The sequence below is a fragment of the Salvelinus alpinus genome, chromosome 8, assembly GCF_045679555.1.
Source record: "Salvelinus alpinus chromosome 8, SLU_Salpinus.1, whole genome shotgun sequence".
Lineage (NCBI taxonomy): Eukaryota > Metazoa > Chordata > Actinopteri > Salmoniformes > Salmonidae > Salvelinus > Salvelinus alpinus.
This window is the reverse complement of record NC_092093.1, coordinates 64654561-64672617: the sequence shown is the minus strand read 5'-3', so window position 1 is coordinate 64672617 and position 18057 is coordinate 64654561. Positions and strand designations below refer to the sequence as shown.

Sequence of the window (18057 nt, the reverse complement as noted above, 5' to 3'; positions counted from 1 at the left end):
GAGTTTCTATTGGACAAATTCTGGTAGGGCCTGTCCGATTTCGTTCACTTTCAACAGAATCAGGCAGAATGAATACACCCTAGGTGTGTCCCATAGAGATACTTTACCTAGAAATAACCTGTTTTTGCATGGACATTGCCATTGAGGGCTTCCACCATTTTAAAGTAGTCAACTGGGTGGGGATTCCTATGGGTTGGGAAGGATCAGCCAATGATCAGAGCGTTGGCTTCTTCAAATTGGGTTAACTGGATTGTACATGGCATTAAGCTATGTCACTGCCAATCTAGTGGCCACAGTCAATTAATGACACACGCTATTTGGTTTAGAACTCCAGCGCTGCAGGTGGCGGTAAATCACCATTTTAAGCTTTATGCTTTTTTCAAACACAATAGAAGAAGAAAATGTACTGTAGATGGCCTCAATGGCAATGCCCGTGCTCTCACAGATGCAATAATGGGACAGATACAAAGATGAGTCGTCTAACTAAGTCTATGGTGTGTCCCCTACAATTTTGAAATAAACCTCACAGTAAAATAATGTATTTTTCACAAGACATATTTCCTTCCATTACTGTATTCTATATCCCATATCTTTCTAAATATGTTTTACATCAAGGTGTACCATGTGAGACGGACCAATGCAGAGGTATCTGTTTGTGCCATTGGTTGATAAACAAAGTCCCAAACATGGCTTGATGATGTTTTATTGTTGTTTTTCAGCAGTTAGAACCATGCACCACATCTACAGTTATATATTCCGCCAAGCTGCAGTGACATCAGTGTTAAGTGACTTTTAGTGAATAACATTCTGACCTTAACTTAAGATTTAACTACATTTTCCCTTAGGATACAATGAATGTTAACAGCCTCTGAAAGCATGAGATAATGAACGAGTACAGAAAGAGAGATGGACGTAAATACATGTTAACTAAATCAAGAGTCCAATGCACTGAAGACAGCAAAGATAAGTGGACATTCCAGGCCTTTCCCTACTCTAGTCCAGTAATTGAGATACAGCATCATTATTACAGCCATTAATGCACACAATTCAGAGTGTTCCCCCTCACAAGGTTAGCTGGGTCATGAGGAATGATTGACACCTTACACTGCCCTTCAGGGGGAACTGAAACAGAGATTGAAACAGCGAGGAGAGGGAGCGCACATGCTGAGCTACACCTTACCCCAGAGCAAAGCATAGGCAAGTGTTACAGTAAGATCCGAACAAGACAGTTACAGTACAGGGAGAATGTATGATTATAGAATTCACAGCAGTATTAGACAGCAGACTGTGAAGTGTCCTCTGTAGTGAGATAAATCTCCATGAGGTAAAGCCACAGTCATAGTGAATATAGCTGTTGCACACCAGAGTCTGTTACAGAGTTGACTGACTGAGTGAATACACAGACTGGTGAGATACTGTAGGACAGGGTTCTCCAACTTTGGTGCTAGAGAACTACTGGCCTGGGTGTGCAGGCTTTTGTTTCAGCCCTGTCCCAAACCCACTTGATTCAACTAATCACAGTCTTCAGTATGAACCATGATCAGTGGAATCAGGTGTGAACGAAAGCCTGCACACGCAGTAGCCCTCCAGGACTGCAGGTGGAGACCCCTGCTGTAGTTTGACTGGTAGTTGCAGCATAAACAGTCCAGTTCAGAGCAGAGACAAGATAAGGAGAGCAGTGTTTCCAGAGCAGAGATTAGTGTTTTCAGAGCTGTTACACGACCACACAGTGCACACTAACTACACCACAGCTAGCGTACACACAGTGAGCCAAAAACACACGCCACATCTTTTCAACATCCCCCAATCCTGTAAATCGCTAAAAAATACAACACCATTCACAGTTTTCATTTCTTTTTGCAGAGATTATATTCAGAGATGCTCCAGTCTTCCACGTGTGTTTTGATGCACCACTATGGAGTGGTGGTGGACAAAAGCATATCAACTGAGGCCAGACTTTTGTCTTACTACATCATCCACATCTGTAGATGAGTAGGTTTCTCCAGTTGCGGGAGGTTAACATATCTAGACTGGCTAGCTGAGTTCTAAGTACCGATAGTAGTCGAATAGACTCCTGAGTCCTGGCAAACAGTAGTGCAGCACATCAGTGGTGGTGGGATATAACCTTCCACCACTAGAAACACTGACAGACAGAAACTCCATACACAGTCGTTACAACCTGACGTTGTAACGACTGTTGCCACTAACCACTGATACAGGGTCAGACTATATTTTCATCTCCCCAATAGTTAAGGTTATTGAGGGTTAGAAAGATCCTAGATCTGTGGTTAGGGGCAACTTCTACCTAGAGCTAGTTAACAGCTGTGTGACTATAGTATATACAGGAGGAGGAGAGGTGTTCTCTAGTGAAGATGCTACAGGGTCACATGGTCAGTGTTAACCGCATAATTAATGCTACAGGAGGATAACACAACCATACTATTACATCATCCTCCTCTCAACACTGACACACCTTTATGCACAATATCATACAGCCAGGACACAGAGAAAAAGCTTTACTTTACCAGGAGAGTATTAACCGTGTGTGTACATGTCAGTGTGTGTGTGTGAATGGGGAATTCAGCAGTAGATGTGTTGAGGAGGTTGGTGGCACCTTAATTGGGGAGAATGGCTCGTGGTAATGACTGGAGCGGAATTAGTGGAATGGTATCAAATACGTCAGGCACATGGTTTCAAGGTGTTTGATGCCATTCCATTTGTTCCGTTCCCGGACATTATTATGAGCCGTCCTCCCCTCAGCAGCCTCCTGTGGTTGAGTTGTATAGATGAGGGCGAGCCATACATTGAGCGGTTGTTGTTCTCTGTGGAAGCCGGGGGTGCATAGGGAGGGTCTCTCCCCTAAAGAGGGTGAGGGCGGAGGTGCAAGGAGCTGGTCTCTCTCTGATGGGGGGAAGTAGAAGGAGAGGAGAGACCCCCTTGCTGCTCCTAGCTCCTCTTTGCACCCAACAGCTAGTTGTTCTACCCAACGCCCTGGAGGAAGAGGAGAATGAATATTAGAGCAGAGCTGTACAGTGTGTGTTCGTTTGTGAGTTTTTAAAATTTAACTAGGCAAGTCAGTTTAGAACAAATTCTTATTTACAATGACGGCCTACCCCGGTCAAACCCGTTACCTGGTTACTAGATGTCCAGTTTGCCAGGGCTGAGGCTGTGGAGAAGTTGGCCGGAGCTTGGGGAAGAGCTAGTGAAGGAGGCGGGGTTATAATCCTGTATCAGCAGGTTCTTGTTGAGGTCTCCCAGGGCTGCAGCACTGCCGGCCTGCAGCATGGGGTAAAGGGACGTTTCTGGCTGGGCGGTGAGATCCAGGAGGTGCTCTAGGGTATGGGTGTTACTCATGCTGTTTAACCCCTCGCTGATGGGAGAGAACTCCTGAACGCTACCCAACTCATCCCTGGACACTGGACTGGGGAGACACACAGAGTATGAAAAATGAGTGTTAAAAATTGGGGACGTGTGTGTGTGTGTGTGCAGCTCACCTGACGTCCATAGACTGTACCCCGTCAGACAGCTCGTCCCCTCCACAGCTCTTACTCTCCAGGGGTCCCAGCGTGATGATGGGGGACTCGTCCTGATCCAACTCCCTGACATGTCCTGCCTGGCCCCCGTTCACCTCACACACACCTGAGAGAGAGGAGGGGGTTAGACACACCATATTAATAGTAGCTCAAAACCTTAATGCATTACTGGTCAAGAGTCATATATACTGTAAGACAAACAATACAACCCAACAGACCCTCCTCTCCACCACATGGGGGAGCTGTAACCCTGGCCGGCCCACTGTCTGCTGAGTCACCCTGCAGACAGTACACCTGTGTGTGTGTGCGCACGCTCTTGTTTGTTTATACCTGGGCATAAGGAGTCCGTCTCACTCTTACGTGTCCTCTTCATGATTTCCTCAATCCGCTGTGGACACACACACACACACACAGGAGTTTAGGAAAACAGCTTAAATGGCAGCGTATCGGGGGAGGGGGGGGGGGGGGGGGGGTAGGTGTGTGCTAACCTTCTTCCTCTGCAGTCTCTCCTGCTCCTCCTGTATCTGCAACAGTTCTCTCTCCTGCCTCTTCCTCTCTGTCTCCCTGTAAGCACGCAGACACGCCTCCTCTCTCTGCACACAAACACATGCAAAACATTAATGCCCTGAACTGATAAGAACGAAGGAAGCTGTGGGTCAGACATAATGTGGGGTCAGATTGCATGAGATCAGCAGAAGTAGGGAGGTTAGAGTTTATTCAAGGCTAAAAGCACAATGTAGCAGAGAGACCCATATATATAAACCACATGGATTTGAAACTGCTAGCAACATGGCCTTGGAGATATATACAGTGGGGAGAACAAGTATTTGATACACTGCCGATTTTGCAGGTTTTCCTACTTACAAAGCATGTAGAGGTCTGTAATTTTTATCATAGGTACACTTCAACTGTGAGAGACGGAATCTAAAACAAAAATCCAGAAAATCACATTGTATGATTTTTAAATAATTAATTTGCATTTTATTGCATGACATAAGTATTTGATCACCTACCAACCAGTAAGAATTCCGGCTCTCACAGACCTGTTAGTTTTTCTTTAAGAAGCCCTCCTGTTCTCCACTCATTACCTGTATTAACTGCACCTGTTTGAACTCGTTACCTGTATAAAAGACACCTGTCCACACACAATCAAACAGATTCCAACCTCTCCACAATGGCCAAGACCAGAGAGCTGTGTAAGGACATCAGGGATAAAATTGTAGACCTGCACAAGGCTGGGATGGGCTACAGGACAATAGGCAAGCAGCTTGGTGAGAAGGAAACAACTGTTGGCGCAATTATTAGAAAATGGAAGAAGTTCAAGATGACGGTCAATCACCCTCGGTCTGGGGCTCCATGCAAGATTTCACCTCGTGGGGCATCAATGATCATGAGGAAGGTGAGGGATCAGCCCAGAACTACACGGCAGGACCTGGTCAATGACCTGAAGAGAGCTGGGACCACAGTCTCAAAGAAAACCATTAGTAACACACTACGCCGTCATGGATGAAAATCCTGCAGCGCACGCAAGGTCCCCCTGCTCAAGCCAGCGCATGTCCAGGCCCGTCTGAAGTTTGCCAATGACCATCTGGATGATCCAGAGGAGGAATGGGAGAAGGTCATGTGGTCTGATGAGACAAAAATAGAGCTTTTTGGTCTAACTCCACTCGCCGTGTTTGGAGGAAGAAGAAGTATGAGTACAACCCCAAGAACACCATCCCAACCGTGAAGCATGGAGGTGGAAACATCATTCTTTGGGGATGCTTTTCTGCAAAGGGGACAGGACGACTGCACCGTATTGAGGGGAGGATGGATGGGGCCATGTATCGCGAGATCTTGGCCAACAACCTCCTTCCCTCAGTAAGAGCATTGAAGATGGGTCGTGGCTGGGTCTTCCAGCATGACAACGACACGAAGCACACAGCCATGGCAACTAAGGAGTGGCTCCGTAAGAAGCATCTCAAGGTCCTGGAGTGGCCTAGCCAGTCTCCAGACCTGAACCCAATAGAAAATCTTTGGAGGGAGCTGAAAGTCCGTATTGCCCAGCGACAGCCCCGAAACCTGAAGGATCTGGAGAAGATCTGTAGGGAGGAGTGGGCCAAAATCCCTGCTGCAGTGTGTGCAAACCTAGTCAAGAACTACAGGAAACGTATGATCTCTGTAATTGCAAACAAAGGTTTCTGTACCAAATATTAAGTTCTGCTTTTCTGATGTATCAAATACTTATGTCATGCAATAAAATGCAAATTAATTACTTAAAAATCATACAATGTGATTTTCTGGATTTTTGTTTTAGATTCCGTCTCTCATAGTTGAAGTGTACCTATGATAAAAATTACAGACCTCTACATGCTTTGTAAGTAGGAAAACCTGCAAAATCGGCAGTGTATCAAATACTTGTTCTCCCCACTGTATATATATATATATTGACTCTGTCATTACACATCTTAGACAGGCCTACATGCTGCAGTAATGCCTCTTGGTTTGACATTTAACCCCTGAGACTTAACCCCTGACCTCTCGGTCCAGCTGATCCTGCATGTCTTTCCAACGTCTCTCCTTTGTCCTTCTCTCCTCGTCCTCTCTGGTCTTCCTCTCCTCCTCCCATCTCTCTCTCTCCTCCTCCGCTTGTTGTGCCTCTCTTGCCTGCCGCTCCTGTGCCTCCTGCTCTCTCCTCTGCTCCTCCTCCGCTCTCAGCCTACACACACACACACACACACACAGTGAGAAAACGCACACACCTTATACACTCTAAATACCCACATCCTTCTGGCCAGACGCTCTATACCAAGGATCATCAACTAAATTCAGCTGCGGGACAATTTTTTTCTGGAGTGGATGGTCAGGGGGCCGTTACATAATTACAAATCATTTGTTGTCTGCAAATTGACCACAAGATATAATATCTGGCTAAAACATAATCATTTCAAACCTTGCTTACATTTATATACAATCACATATATATTTCTATTATGCGTTGAAATATTTTGCAACAGTTTTCCAAAGTTACAATCACTTGGAGCTGATTTGTTGGTGTTTTTACATTCTTTAATGTCCAACAAAAATACAAAAAATTGTTTGTTTCCTTTTTAGCTCAGAAAACATTGGGAGGCAAATAAAATCAGGCCACCAATTGGGGAACACTGCTCTATTCAAATACTCCACATGGGCCTCCCGAGTGACGCAGCGGTCTAAGGCACTGTATCGCAGTGCTTGAGGCGTAACTACAGACCCGGGTTCGATCCCAGGCTGTGTCACAGCCGGCCGTGACCGGGACGCCCTGATGCAGCGCACAATTGGCCCAGCGTTTCCCGGGTTAGAGGAGGGTTTGGCCGGCCGGGATTTCCTTGTCCCATCGCACTCTAGCGTCTCCTTCCGGGTTAAGCGAGCAGTGTGTCAAGTGCGAGCAGTATGTGAAGAAGCAGTGCGGCTTGGCAGGGTTTTGTTTCGGAGGACGCGTGGCTCTTGAAATTCGCCTCTCCCGAGTCCGTACGGGAGTTGCAGCGATGGGACAAGACTGTAACTACCAATTGGATATCACGAAAATTGGGGAGAACAAAAATAAAACGAAAATACCCCACACACACCTCTCCTCCTCCTGTCGTAGTTTGTCCTCCTGTTCTTTCTGTATTCTGGCCAGACGCCGCCTCTCAGCCAACAGTCTAGAAGCCTCCTCCGCATCCATTGTCCCGGCAACGTTCCTGCCTGTGGGAGTACCTGGAGACTCTGAGAGGAGAAGGAGGGAAGCAGTGGGGGAGAGGGAAAGAGACAGAGATGACTGGGGTACAGCAGACACTGATAAAAGCAGTTTTCTCTGAAGCGTTCTGTTCTCTCGTCTAGGGTGGCTCAGATTACAGACCTCTCTCTCCTCTCAAGGGCAGAGCATATCAGTGGTAAATTCTGAGCTCACTGATCATCTCTCCAACTGCTCAAACACGCAGGCACACACACACACACACACACCTTACCTGCCGCAAGGTCTCTGCTGGAGGACTTGGAGGTCTTCTTCTCTGGTGCGTCCAGCTTAGAGGACTTCCTCTCTAGGGTGCCATGACCCCTGGCCTCCTGGTTGCCCTCAGTTACCGGGGTTCGCTGGCGGAGGGGGGAGGGAGGATACTGTCCCGGAGAGCAGGGGGACTGGGCACGACTCTTAGTTGACCTCACCCTGTAATAACAATCCACTTTCATTCAGTGGTGTGTATTCATGGGTGCCAAGGGAAGCCAGGCTTCCCCAAATATTCCACCAATAAAAACAATAATTTTCGATTCTGAATCTCACCGGAGAAATCATCCAAGTGAGGGAAACAGTGCCCCTCTGTCTCAGTATGTATAGCCCATGTATCTGATGCTGTCTGGACCAAAATAGTATAACATGTTGCTGCAGTAGCATTTGATTGATTGATGCCAGCAAGCATCAAAAACATTAGAAAATAATTAGCCAATCAGCATTGAGCTGAGCTCAACTGTGGGTTGTCCTGGTGCAGCAAAACACCCCAAGGGAGGCCAGTTTGAATTTGGCTTCACACCAATCAAATAACTTCCTAAGCAAAACGTCATTTTCAGTGTGTTTCTGGTCTGCTTGTGTTGATGTCCTGCAGTAGCTAGCTTGCTAAATCGTCCCTTTTCTAAGCCATGGATGGAGATGTGGATTTGGATTGTGGTTTTGACTTAATCCTCTGTACAGGCCAATGATTATGACGGCGATTCTGATCTAACCATAAATGAATATGTTGTGCCACTGGCATGACGATTGAAGTTCAATATGTAGCCTAGATGTAGGCTCACGTTAACTAGCTAACGAACTTAGATGGTTCATTGTTTCCCATGCAAATATTTTAGCTAGGTAGCCTATGAAAACAAAAACTAAAAGTATAGTCTATGACAGAGCCATAGACCATAGACCATTTTGCCAACACACATGTGTGCATACACACGGACAGAAATCAGTACCATGGACAGCCACATGATATTTAGAAACATTGTTTGGACTAAATTGTTTTTGGTATCTTTAAGTTTGTTTTCAGTGTATTAAACTAAGCAAATATAGCGTTGTTGATTTGATGATGTTTAAATGTTTAAGTTGAAATGGTGCTGGAATAGCGGAGGAGGGCTCCTGTTGTCCTTGTGCTGACTTGCAGTAACTCTGTGGTTCTAAATCAGTAGTTGGTTAGTAAACTGTCGAAAACATTAACATGCTTGACCATGCTGCAGGTCATAAAACTGTTTGTTTTATGCATTAGTTGCTTTGTGGACGTCACCGGACAGATGTTGCTCTCTGGTTTTTGATGAAACAAACATATGTATAGTTGAATTTATTCCACCACTGTGTGACTTGTCTTTTTGTTGTCACGACCTTATTGTATATCATGGTGGCGTACGAACGAACAACATAATTATCACAATATAGGTTGTATTATGGCTTGGCTTCCTCAGTGATTTTACCCAAGCACCCCTACTGCTTTAATTGAACCTTTCATACAACCTTGCAGTACTTAACAATGAGCACAACAACAAGGTCAGCAACGGCCCACAACACTCCCACAATGTTCAGATAACCTATGTGTGTGCTACTGCACGTTTCTGTACCTTTTGGGCGTGCCCAGTCCTTTGCTCTGGGCTCTGGGGGAGGAGCTTCGGGTCGGAGTGGTCGGAGATTCAAGGCGTCTCATTGAAGAGTCAGTCAGACAGGGGGCGGGGCCTCTCTCTGTCTAAAAACACAACAGAAGAAGTCAGGTTTTGCTCAGAATTCTAATTTGGTAATATAAATGCATGTACAAACACACATGGTACCGACTGTGGGTGTTTTGGGGGTCTTGTCCTCCGGGGGCCCATTACTGGTCTTCCTGGAGGGGGAACCTTTGTAGGCCGGCCGCTGGGGGCTTGGGGACGCTAAACGAGGGGACACACCACACACTGCATAGTCATAGAGCATACAGAGAGATGGACAACGAAGAGACACACCAACAGAGGGGTGCAGAAAAATACATAAAAGAGAGTCATATTATATACTGTTGCTTGGCAACACTAGACACACGTCCTCATGAATCGACTCACACACACACACACACGCACAGACACACACCTCTATCTGGTGAGTGCAGGGAGGCTGAAGAGTTGGAGAGCCGTTTGGTGATTGGCTGGTCTGAGGAGGGCGGTGTCAGGAAGTCACACACTGTAGAGAGATGCATGATGGGAGAAAGAGTCAGACGTTCCACCCCAGAGGGACATGAAGAGGTATGAGTCGTCTTTAACCACTAATACTGAATTCACATTATCTACCCTCATCCTTGATGTGTGCACTCATTCACTTCCGCTCATGGGGAAGGTTAGGAATGGACTGAAATATGATGGAAAGTATTAATTGCTTACACCAATCTTCACGAGAGAGAGATGAGTGCACACTTCAGGGAGGTAGGTAGAGAAAATAGCTAAGGTCAGATATGTCTATCTGTGATTAGGACCAACTTGTACCTGGAGCAACAGTGACACAAATCACATTACACACAAATACGAGACACACAACACGCTTTACAAACACACACCACTAGAACACTCCAACTAAAACGTCACTCCAGTTAGTGAACAGACCATTCAACTAATAAAACACAACTCACTATCTAAAACACACAACTATGCCACAAATTCACACACACCAAACCATCAATCCCACCAAACACACACTGATCGGGCTTCAGTTTGACTTCAGTCTTGTATAGTAAGAGATGTTCCATATGTTCCATATTTACATGGATACACACACACAGACCGTCTAGCACAAAGGAGAGAGGAGGGTTTTAACCAGACTGCTGCATATCCTATAAAGTGTGTGTGTGTGTGTGGTTAGACTGCTGCAGGGGCAGACCCTGATAAAGGGGGGGGGGGGGGGGGGGTAGTTGGACCCCCTACTGTGAACACTGTGTGTGCATCACCAAGCGTCGCCATAGGCCAGACAGACCGGAAGTACATAAACTCTTTGTTCTGATTGGGCAAGGGGGGGGGGGGGGCTGACAGACCCCAAAGACCAAAGGGAGACAACAAACACACACATTGACATTTACTTGATGTGTGGTGAACACAACCATAACCATATTCATGAACACACAAACACTCCTATGTAGGAAGGCAGCAGAACTCACTGCAAAACACATAGCATACCAATGAGGTGGGACATAGGCTGCTTGGGCCAAAATATTATTTTTTTTGAATACAGACAATAGAATACAATGTAATATTTTATTGCCCAGAAGCGGGAATAACGGTCTTGCACTGGCAACACAAAGCACAACATGCATGCAGCCACACAACAACAGCACATGTACGGTATATACACGCACATGCAGACAGTGGATCACGCTAAGGGTGTCAGGTGGTCTGTACCGTTCCTGGATTGGTTGGGGCTGGCAGCGGAGGCGGGATGATGAGGCAGAGCTGAGCCAATAGCATGAGAGGGCGGGGTCTTAGGGTGACCTGGTAGCAGGTGTGTCAGAGCGGAGAAAGCAAAGCGTTACACACGCACCTGGGCGTAACAATCATACACACACACTTGAGTGTTGAATTTATACTCACATATGTACTGCGTACACAAACCTACGTGGCGCAATTGTATACACGCACACACCTATGAGTCTCTGACACACGCACGCGATGCACTGCAGTCAGACTGGAGCTGTGTAAGCTGATACTCTGCATGATGCGGCATCAACTGATCTCAGTTCAGATCTACCGCCCATCCGCAGGTTATCACCCCAGTGAAATATAGTCATGTTTTGATCAGTAATTGAAGAAGAATAGAATGGGTGCTGATACGCCAGACTTTACCAGCGTTTGTATTCTAGAGCCGCTATTCTGTAGGATTCTATAAGGTATTGTTGAAGAATGTGGTAGCCTGTGTATTCTATAAGAGGGGCCGATTCTCCACTTCATCCTAGGCCTGATGGGGTGTGTGAATAATTGATTGCATTATGAATGCGTCACAGAGTCTGGTTACTGCTCCGGTACTGCTCACTGATGGGAGCGTCATCGCTGAAAACAAATAAATGCACGCACGTACGCACATACCATGAAAATACACAGATAAAGATACAAATGCAATTGCAAATCCTATAATACCCTTAGCCTTAACAGTGCCATAACATCAGGCCTAGACAGATGACAAGGGGTGTGTGTGTAGAGAGAGAGAGACAGACACTAACGCAACAATGGATGTTTACATACGCAGTAAATATCGCGTCAATGTGTGTGTGTGTGTGGTTAGATACGTATTTCAGGCCCCTCCCAGGAATCAGGCCTGTTTCCCAACGCACGCAAACACTACTGAGGGAGTGTAGCAGCATTTCACAGAAACAGAGATATACCCAACACACACAGGATTCCTCAGCTAAACTCACATCTGTAACAGCAGGGTAAACGACAGTGACACAGACAGAATTCTCTTATCATCACAGAGTAATGTTATGGGCCATAATACTATTGGCCCACACACACAGCAGCCTCTCCCAAGCTGATGAGTTTAAGACAAAGCGTTGTCCTCCCCTGCATTGCAGCCTCCACACCCTTTTCCTCTTTCTGTCCTCCCCCTCTCTCTCTCTGGTCTCTGTCCTCCCTCTCTCACCCCTCATTTCTCTTCTTATTGTCCTTTATCTCTCATTCACATGCCCCCATTATCTTTATCTTCATCCATCCATCCCTCCCCTCTCTTCTCTAGTTTCCTTTTCCATGTAGCTGTCCTAAACTGTCCCCACCCTTTCCCCCATCCTGAACACATCCCATCAACCCCTCTCCTCTCTCTCTTCCTTTGTCCCCCCTCACACACACACGTCATCCCATACCTCCTAAACCTCCATACCTCCTGTCAATCTCTCCCCTCCCCCTCTCTCCCTCCGGTTTGACTCCCATGCCCTCACCCTCCTCCTCCCCAGTGTACTCACCCTCTCCCCCTCCAGGCGGTCCTCCCCAGGTCCAGCGTTTAGGCCTGTTCTCCATAGAGTCTCTGCTGTCCTCCCCCATCTGTCTCTCCCTCTCTCCCCCTCTCTCCCGTCTTCTCACCAAGGCCTCCAGTCTCTCCTGTTCATTACGTTCCAAAACGGGGAAAAATAGACACTCTCTCACAGAGCCGTCGCTACGACGACGAACACCCGGTGATGCACATGGAGACGGCTGCGCCATGGTTACCGGAGCCACTGCAGCCTCGCCACTTTTTCTCTCCAAGTGTGTCAGTTTGTTCACTCGTTTAATCACTCACACTGTCTGCTGCTCACTGATAAATATACCAGAGCCTCAGACTCGCTATCTATCCCTCTCTATCTATCCCTGTCTCCGCCGGTGTCTGCCGCTCCCTCTAGGTAGCTCTGTTTCTCTCTCTCTTGCTCTGTCACTCTCCCTCCCCTCACTTGTTCACTCCACCCTTTCTCTCTCTGCTCACCTCTTTCTCCCTAGATTCTCTCTCCTTCCCCTCCCTTTTTTATCTCTCTTCCCACTCCCCTTTTGCCACCCCCCTCTAATAACTGATTCTATTTGAGGAAGCATTTAGCCAGCTAGAGGGACAACACATAACCTCTACTCCCTTCCCCTCTGTTGACGACACCCAACTGAGTGCACACAGACACGTCATAGGGACATATACACACACAGAGGGTACTCTATGGTACTGACACAGGTTGCATTTGTCACATCGCAGATGCTCTTTTTTCCTTTGTATTCTCCACTCTCTTCCTTTGTATTCTCAACTCTCTTCCTTTGTATTCTCAACTCTCTTCCTTTGTATTCTCAACTCACTCCCTCCAACCCTCCCTCCATCTTTCCATCTCTCCCTCCTTCCTTCTTCATCTGCTCAGTGACTGTTTTTCTCTGGTGGGTTAACTCCTGCCTGTCTGTACTACTGAGATCTACAGCAGAGAGAGAGAGAGACAGAAGCTCTGATGTCATTTACCAGAGACACACACACACACACCCACCCACTCCCATTTCAATCAATCTCCTATACACATTTCAACTCACATGCATTGCATGACCTGCTGTAAATCTTCTGTATAAGTTGTTGGGTATCTTAAGTATGTTGGGGAAAGGCTGCGGTATTCTCTGTGAGGAAGGGAAAGCCCCACCTCAGATTGGGAGAGAAAGAGGGACTCGCACACCACTGCAAGAGAGGACAAGGGGAGGAGGGAGGGATGGATGAGGGGGATGAAGATCGATAAGAGAGAAGGAAAGAGAGAGATAGCGATAAAGAGATCCGGAGAGATAGAGGGAAGCTGAGGGTGGGGGAGAGGAAGAAAGAGGCAGAGGGGGAGGAGAGGTAGAGAGAGAGTCATCTGAGGTGATAGCGGACAATATCGCTATGGCAACCCAGAACCCGACCAGGGCCAGGATAAAATAGAACCTCCACAGAGTTCTACAGCAGAACACACACACACACCTAAATAACCAGAGACAGAGTTCTACAGCAGAACACACACACCTAAATAACCAGAGACAGATTAATCAGCAGTGTTTTTTTATCAATACATTAACTCATATTGTTTGCATATCTAATTGATAATTCTGCAGTAATCAACCAACATCAATTCTATAGGCTACCACTGGCCTCATATCCTATCACATCCTATTGTATCGTATGGAAACTCTGTCCTCTATCTGGTCCTACACATAATCAAATATTCATATCCATGTGTGTGTGACAGATATATTTGATTCCAGGAAATGACACATGATACGCCAACGATGACATCATGGTGCAGAGACCGCCCAATCATTAATATATTAACATAAACGGGAGAGTCTGTCTGCAATGATGGGCTGTCTCCCAATCAATTTCAAATCATCAGTTGAGATGTTCACCATTAAAGCACATCTAATCTAACCCAACAGGCAGAACATACTCAACCCAAAACAGAGAGAGGGAGAGGTAAACAGGGTGTGGGGGAGTTGGAAGGAGCAGTTGAGGAAAGGACAAAAAAATGAGGGTGCATAGTAGTTTGACCTCTGACCTTCTCCTCCTCTTCCTGCTGTCGTCTCCTCTCCTCCACTGCTGCCCTCCTCTCCTCTCTTTTTTTCTGCTTCTCCATCCTTCTCCCTCGTTCCTCCGAAGAATGCTCCAGCTGCTGCTCTTTATCACGCAGAAACTCTCCTAGTTCTACACACATACACACACACACACACAGCGTGTTCATATTGGTTTATTGAATGTGTGTGTATGTGTGTGTGACTCATACCCTGACTCTTCTCTCTCTCCTCCCTCTCACTAGCTGCACTCTGTCCATCCGCGGTGACCCTTACACACGAGGATGAGAGAAGATAGAGAGTCAGTGAGCACATAGAAGGCAATTATGAACAGAAGAGAAACTCAGAGCAGGTGTTTCATACTTCTTTAAAATCAGTGGAGAGGTTGAAGTATATTGTTGCTGAATGAACAACGAACTACAGTAGATCAGCCAGTATTGGAGGTAGCTACACAGACCCGGATTGCATTTTAGTCCAGGAGTAGGTAGCTTAGCTTGGTCTTTGTTAAGAAACAGATAAGTATGATACTAGAGGTGGCTTACTTGCTGGACTGTTGTGATTGGACGACAGGCGAGAAGGGGACATGTGCCCATTGGTGAGTGGCCTTGTCCTGGTGATGGAAGGCGAGGTCATGACTGCTCATTGGAGGGTAGAGTCAGTCCCACACTTGACACACACACAGCGGCCAGAGCTAATGCTTAGGCTTTTGCTCAGTGGGCTCACACAGTTGATCTTTACACACGCATGTGACAAGGGTACGATTCCATAGAAATATATTTTCTAAGTTCGATTTCCGGTCAGTAAAACATCAAATTTCCCTAGACGATTCCTGACCCTGTCTGTGTGTAAGGGGGAAGGGACACACATCCAGCTGACCGGGGGGTCATCCCTCCTTGTCAGGGTCAGACAGACAGCTCTATAAACCTGCTGTCAATCTGTTGTGGCTAGAGGTCAGAGGTCAGGGGTTTATGTCTATCTATCTTAAACACTGTCAATCAACATATAAACTACGAAACAAGAGGAGCTGGAGGGTCGTGTCTATGCTCAAAAACACACATACAGAGAGATGCACACTTACTATATATGCAGACTATATGCACACAGCACGCAATGAGCTAGTGTTTTTTCTTTCATAAGATATGTAAATGCATGCAGAGTCAGATCTGCCCCATTGACAAACACAGCTTATGTTAAGAGATAACTCACACACTTTTAACATCAAGACATCCAAACATTTGCTAAACACTCCCTGTGTCAAGTGAGTTATAGTAACATGCTCTAGTCACAAACATACCGATTCTTTAATCAATACAGACATATTTAATTTCAATTTAAAGCATTTAGGCTACAGCAAAAGAAAAGCAATTTAATAGAGAAAAAAAGTATCCCCTAATAATATTGTTATCCCAAGACTAGTATCAAAACACCCGCCTGTAACTCCTGAGACCTCAACATCATCATCTCACCTGTCACCTCGTGCTGAGCACCGGGTGCGACTGTGGTCATCTCTGTTCCCTCCACTCCTGTCCCTGTGTTTGGATGCCTCCTGATTCCCGCCGGCCACTGCAGAACAGCAGTAACAAATCAAATCAGCCTGAATACGACTGCAGCAGAACCGTACAGAGAGAGAGATACATGGCAGAGAAACAGAGTTTGAGAGTGGAGGGATGCCAAAAAGAGAGAGACCAACAGGGGAAGTGAATATTTGACTGTCTTCGAATGGAATTGAAGTCCATCTGATGAACTTGACCTATTTTTATTTTAAATTAGCTTATTTTTGCTAATGACAGTTTAATCCATATTGGCTTGGTTTGTCTATGAGTTTAAGTCACAGACGAGCACACGTACCAGACATGCACGCGAAAGCACTGCATTACGTCATTATTTACATCAGAATGTACGCATGCCTGGTCAGTGGTCTGTCTCTCGCTCTCTCTCTCTCATATATACACACACACACACACGCCCTCCAGAGGTTTATTCATAGACTAAAAATAGCGCTGAGGGAACATCATATAACATCAAGATGTTAGAATCAGCAGAAGGGTCTATGATAAAGATGTTGGGGAAAATACTCCCATAATGAAGAACATAAAAGGGTTGAGAGAGACCAACTGACAAGAAAGAAGCCGAAGGGCACACAGGCTTTAGGCCCTGGAGTAGGGCTAGAGAGAATGGTGCAATTGTGGCCCACAATTCCGGGAGGTCCTGCATGTAGGCATTCCTTCATCTGCAGGAATCCCTCTCTGTAGCAATAGCCTGGACTTAATGCACTAGATGTGTTTTTATATGTGACCATTGACTTATAATTACATTACCCAGGCTGGCTATTATAATCCCCTATGTAGTCGTTTGGTCATGGTGCTGCAATTGACAATTTCTGGGGTGGGATTAATTTCAATGCAATTTACAGGTTCTTTCAGACTTCCGTTTCACGCAGAAATCGGATTATCCCTTCTTTCCAAATCTCTCCCCAACGAGACATCGGCATACATTTTTTAGCCTAATAATGGTCATGAAAACGCACACAACATTTTTACCAAGGTCTGAGAGCCTATAGAAAACGTGATGCGCAAGAGCTGCATGATACGGGCAGTGAGCCGAGACAATTGGGTCTCATAGGGGTGTGTCATTCGGAACAGCGACACCAAATAAACGTTCACACATGTGCGTGTCAGATCCTATCTGTTGCCCTGGATAAAGAAAATGAGACAAGGCATCTGCCATTTTGAGAAAGGGTTGGTTCACGCTACATTTCTGAAGCAGCAGGAATATAAGATGGGGAGAAGTTAGAGTGAACAGATATCCAGCCCAGTAGGCCTACAGCTCGACTTAGTTTGGCTCAGTATTGTGAAAAGTGTCAAATATGTATATTATATTCTCTCCTGCTGCACCATCCCCACTCTGACCGTGACGAAAGGGTCCGCATACCTAGGCTCTGTTTGCTCCTAGGCGAAGCGATATGGAACCCCGTTTGGGTCTTTGTGTGTCAAAAAAGATAAGTCAAATAACACTATTTGACCAATCAGGACCTGAATATGACTGCACGTCACAATTTAACACGTTCATGATTTTTTAACGTAGTTGTTACACATTGATTACGCTATCACTCGTGTTACATATGTCACAGCGAATCACCGATATGTATGCTATGATGCTGGTAAAGTTTTAACACACCTGCCGCTGCCGCACGAGCGCAGACACACTTCCCCAAGCTCTGGACAGTGCTGGTCATAAAAAAGCTAGCTAGCTGATGGATGCAAACAATTTTAGCTAACTATCTAGCTAGGTGCCATAATCTAAAATACCCCTAATTAATTAGTTTTTATTTAATTAATGGTGGTCGGACCCACCTATGTGAACCTAGCCACAATAAGGATTCACACAGGTGGAATTTGCGGTTCGCCTTCAAAATAAAAGTATTTACATTTACATTTAAGTCATTTAGCAGACGCTCTTATCCAGAGCGACTTACAAATTGGTGCATTCACCTTATGATATCCAGTGGAACAACCACTTTACAATAGTG

The 18057-nt window shown here is 45.9% G+C and overlaps 1 protein-coding gene across 4 annotated transcripts; it reads right to left on the bottom strand.

The window, feature by feature from the left end:
• Positions 1-2855: 2855 nt before the first annotated feature.
• Positions 2856-14746, bottom strand: LOC139583497 (MAP7 domain-containing protein 2-like). 4 transcript variants are annotated; one of them, XM_071414648.1, is made up of 14 exons: positions 14516-14746; positions 12461-12596; positions 10911-11000; positions 9616-9705; positions 9328-9446; positions 9120-9241; positions 7502-7698; positions 7121-7259; positions 6051-6231; positions 4022-4126; positions 3864-3921; positions 3495-3639; positions 3132-3421; positions 2856-2991 (listed from the first exon to the last, which is right to left on the bottom strand). In XM_071414648.1, the coding sequence occupies exons 1-13, from the start codon at positions 14696-14698 to the stop codon at positions 3139-3141; spliced, it is 1848 nt and encodes a 615-aa protein (XP_071270749.1). In that variant the 5' UTR covers positions 14699-14746; the 3' UTR covers positions 2856-2991; positions 3132-3138. The 4 variants fall into 4 exon arrangements, with proteins under 4 accessions (XP_071270749.1, XP_071270750.1, XP_071270751.1 ...); XM_071414649.1 differs by lacking the exon at positions 14516-14746 and having other exon boundaries at positions 9328-9422; positions 12461-13122; XM_071414650.1 differs by lacking the exons at positions 10911-11000; positions 14516-14746 and having other exon boundaries at positions 12461-12922.
• Between the last annotated feature and the right edge of the window lie 3311 nt (positions 14747-18057).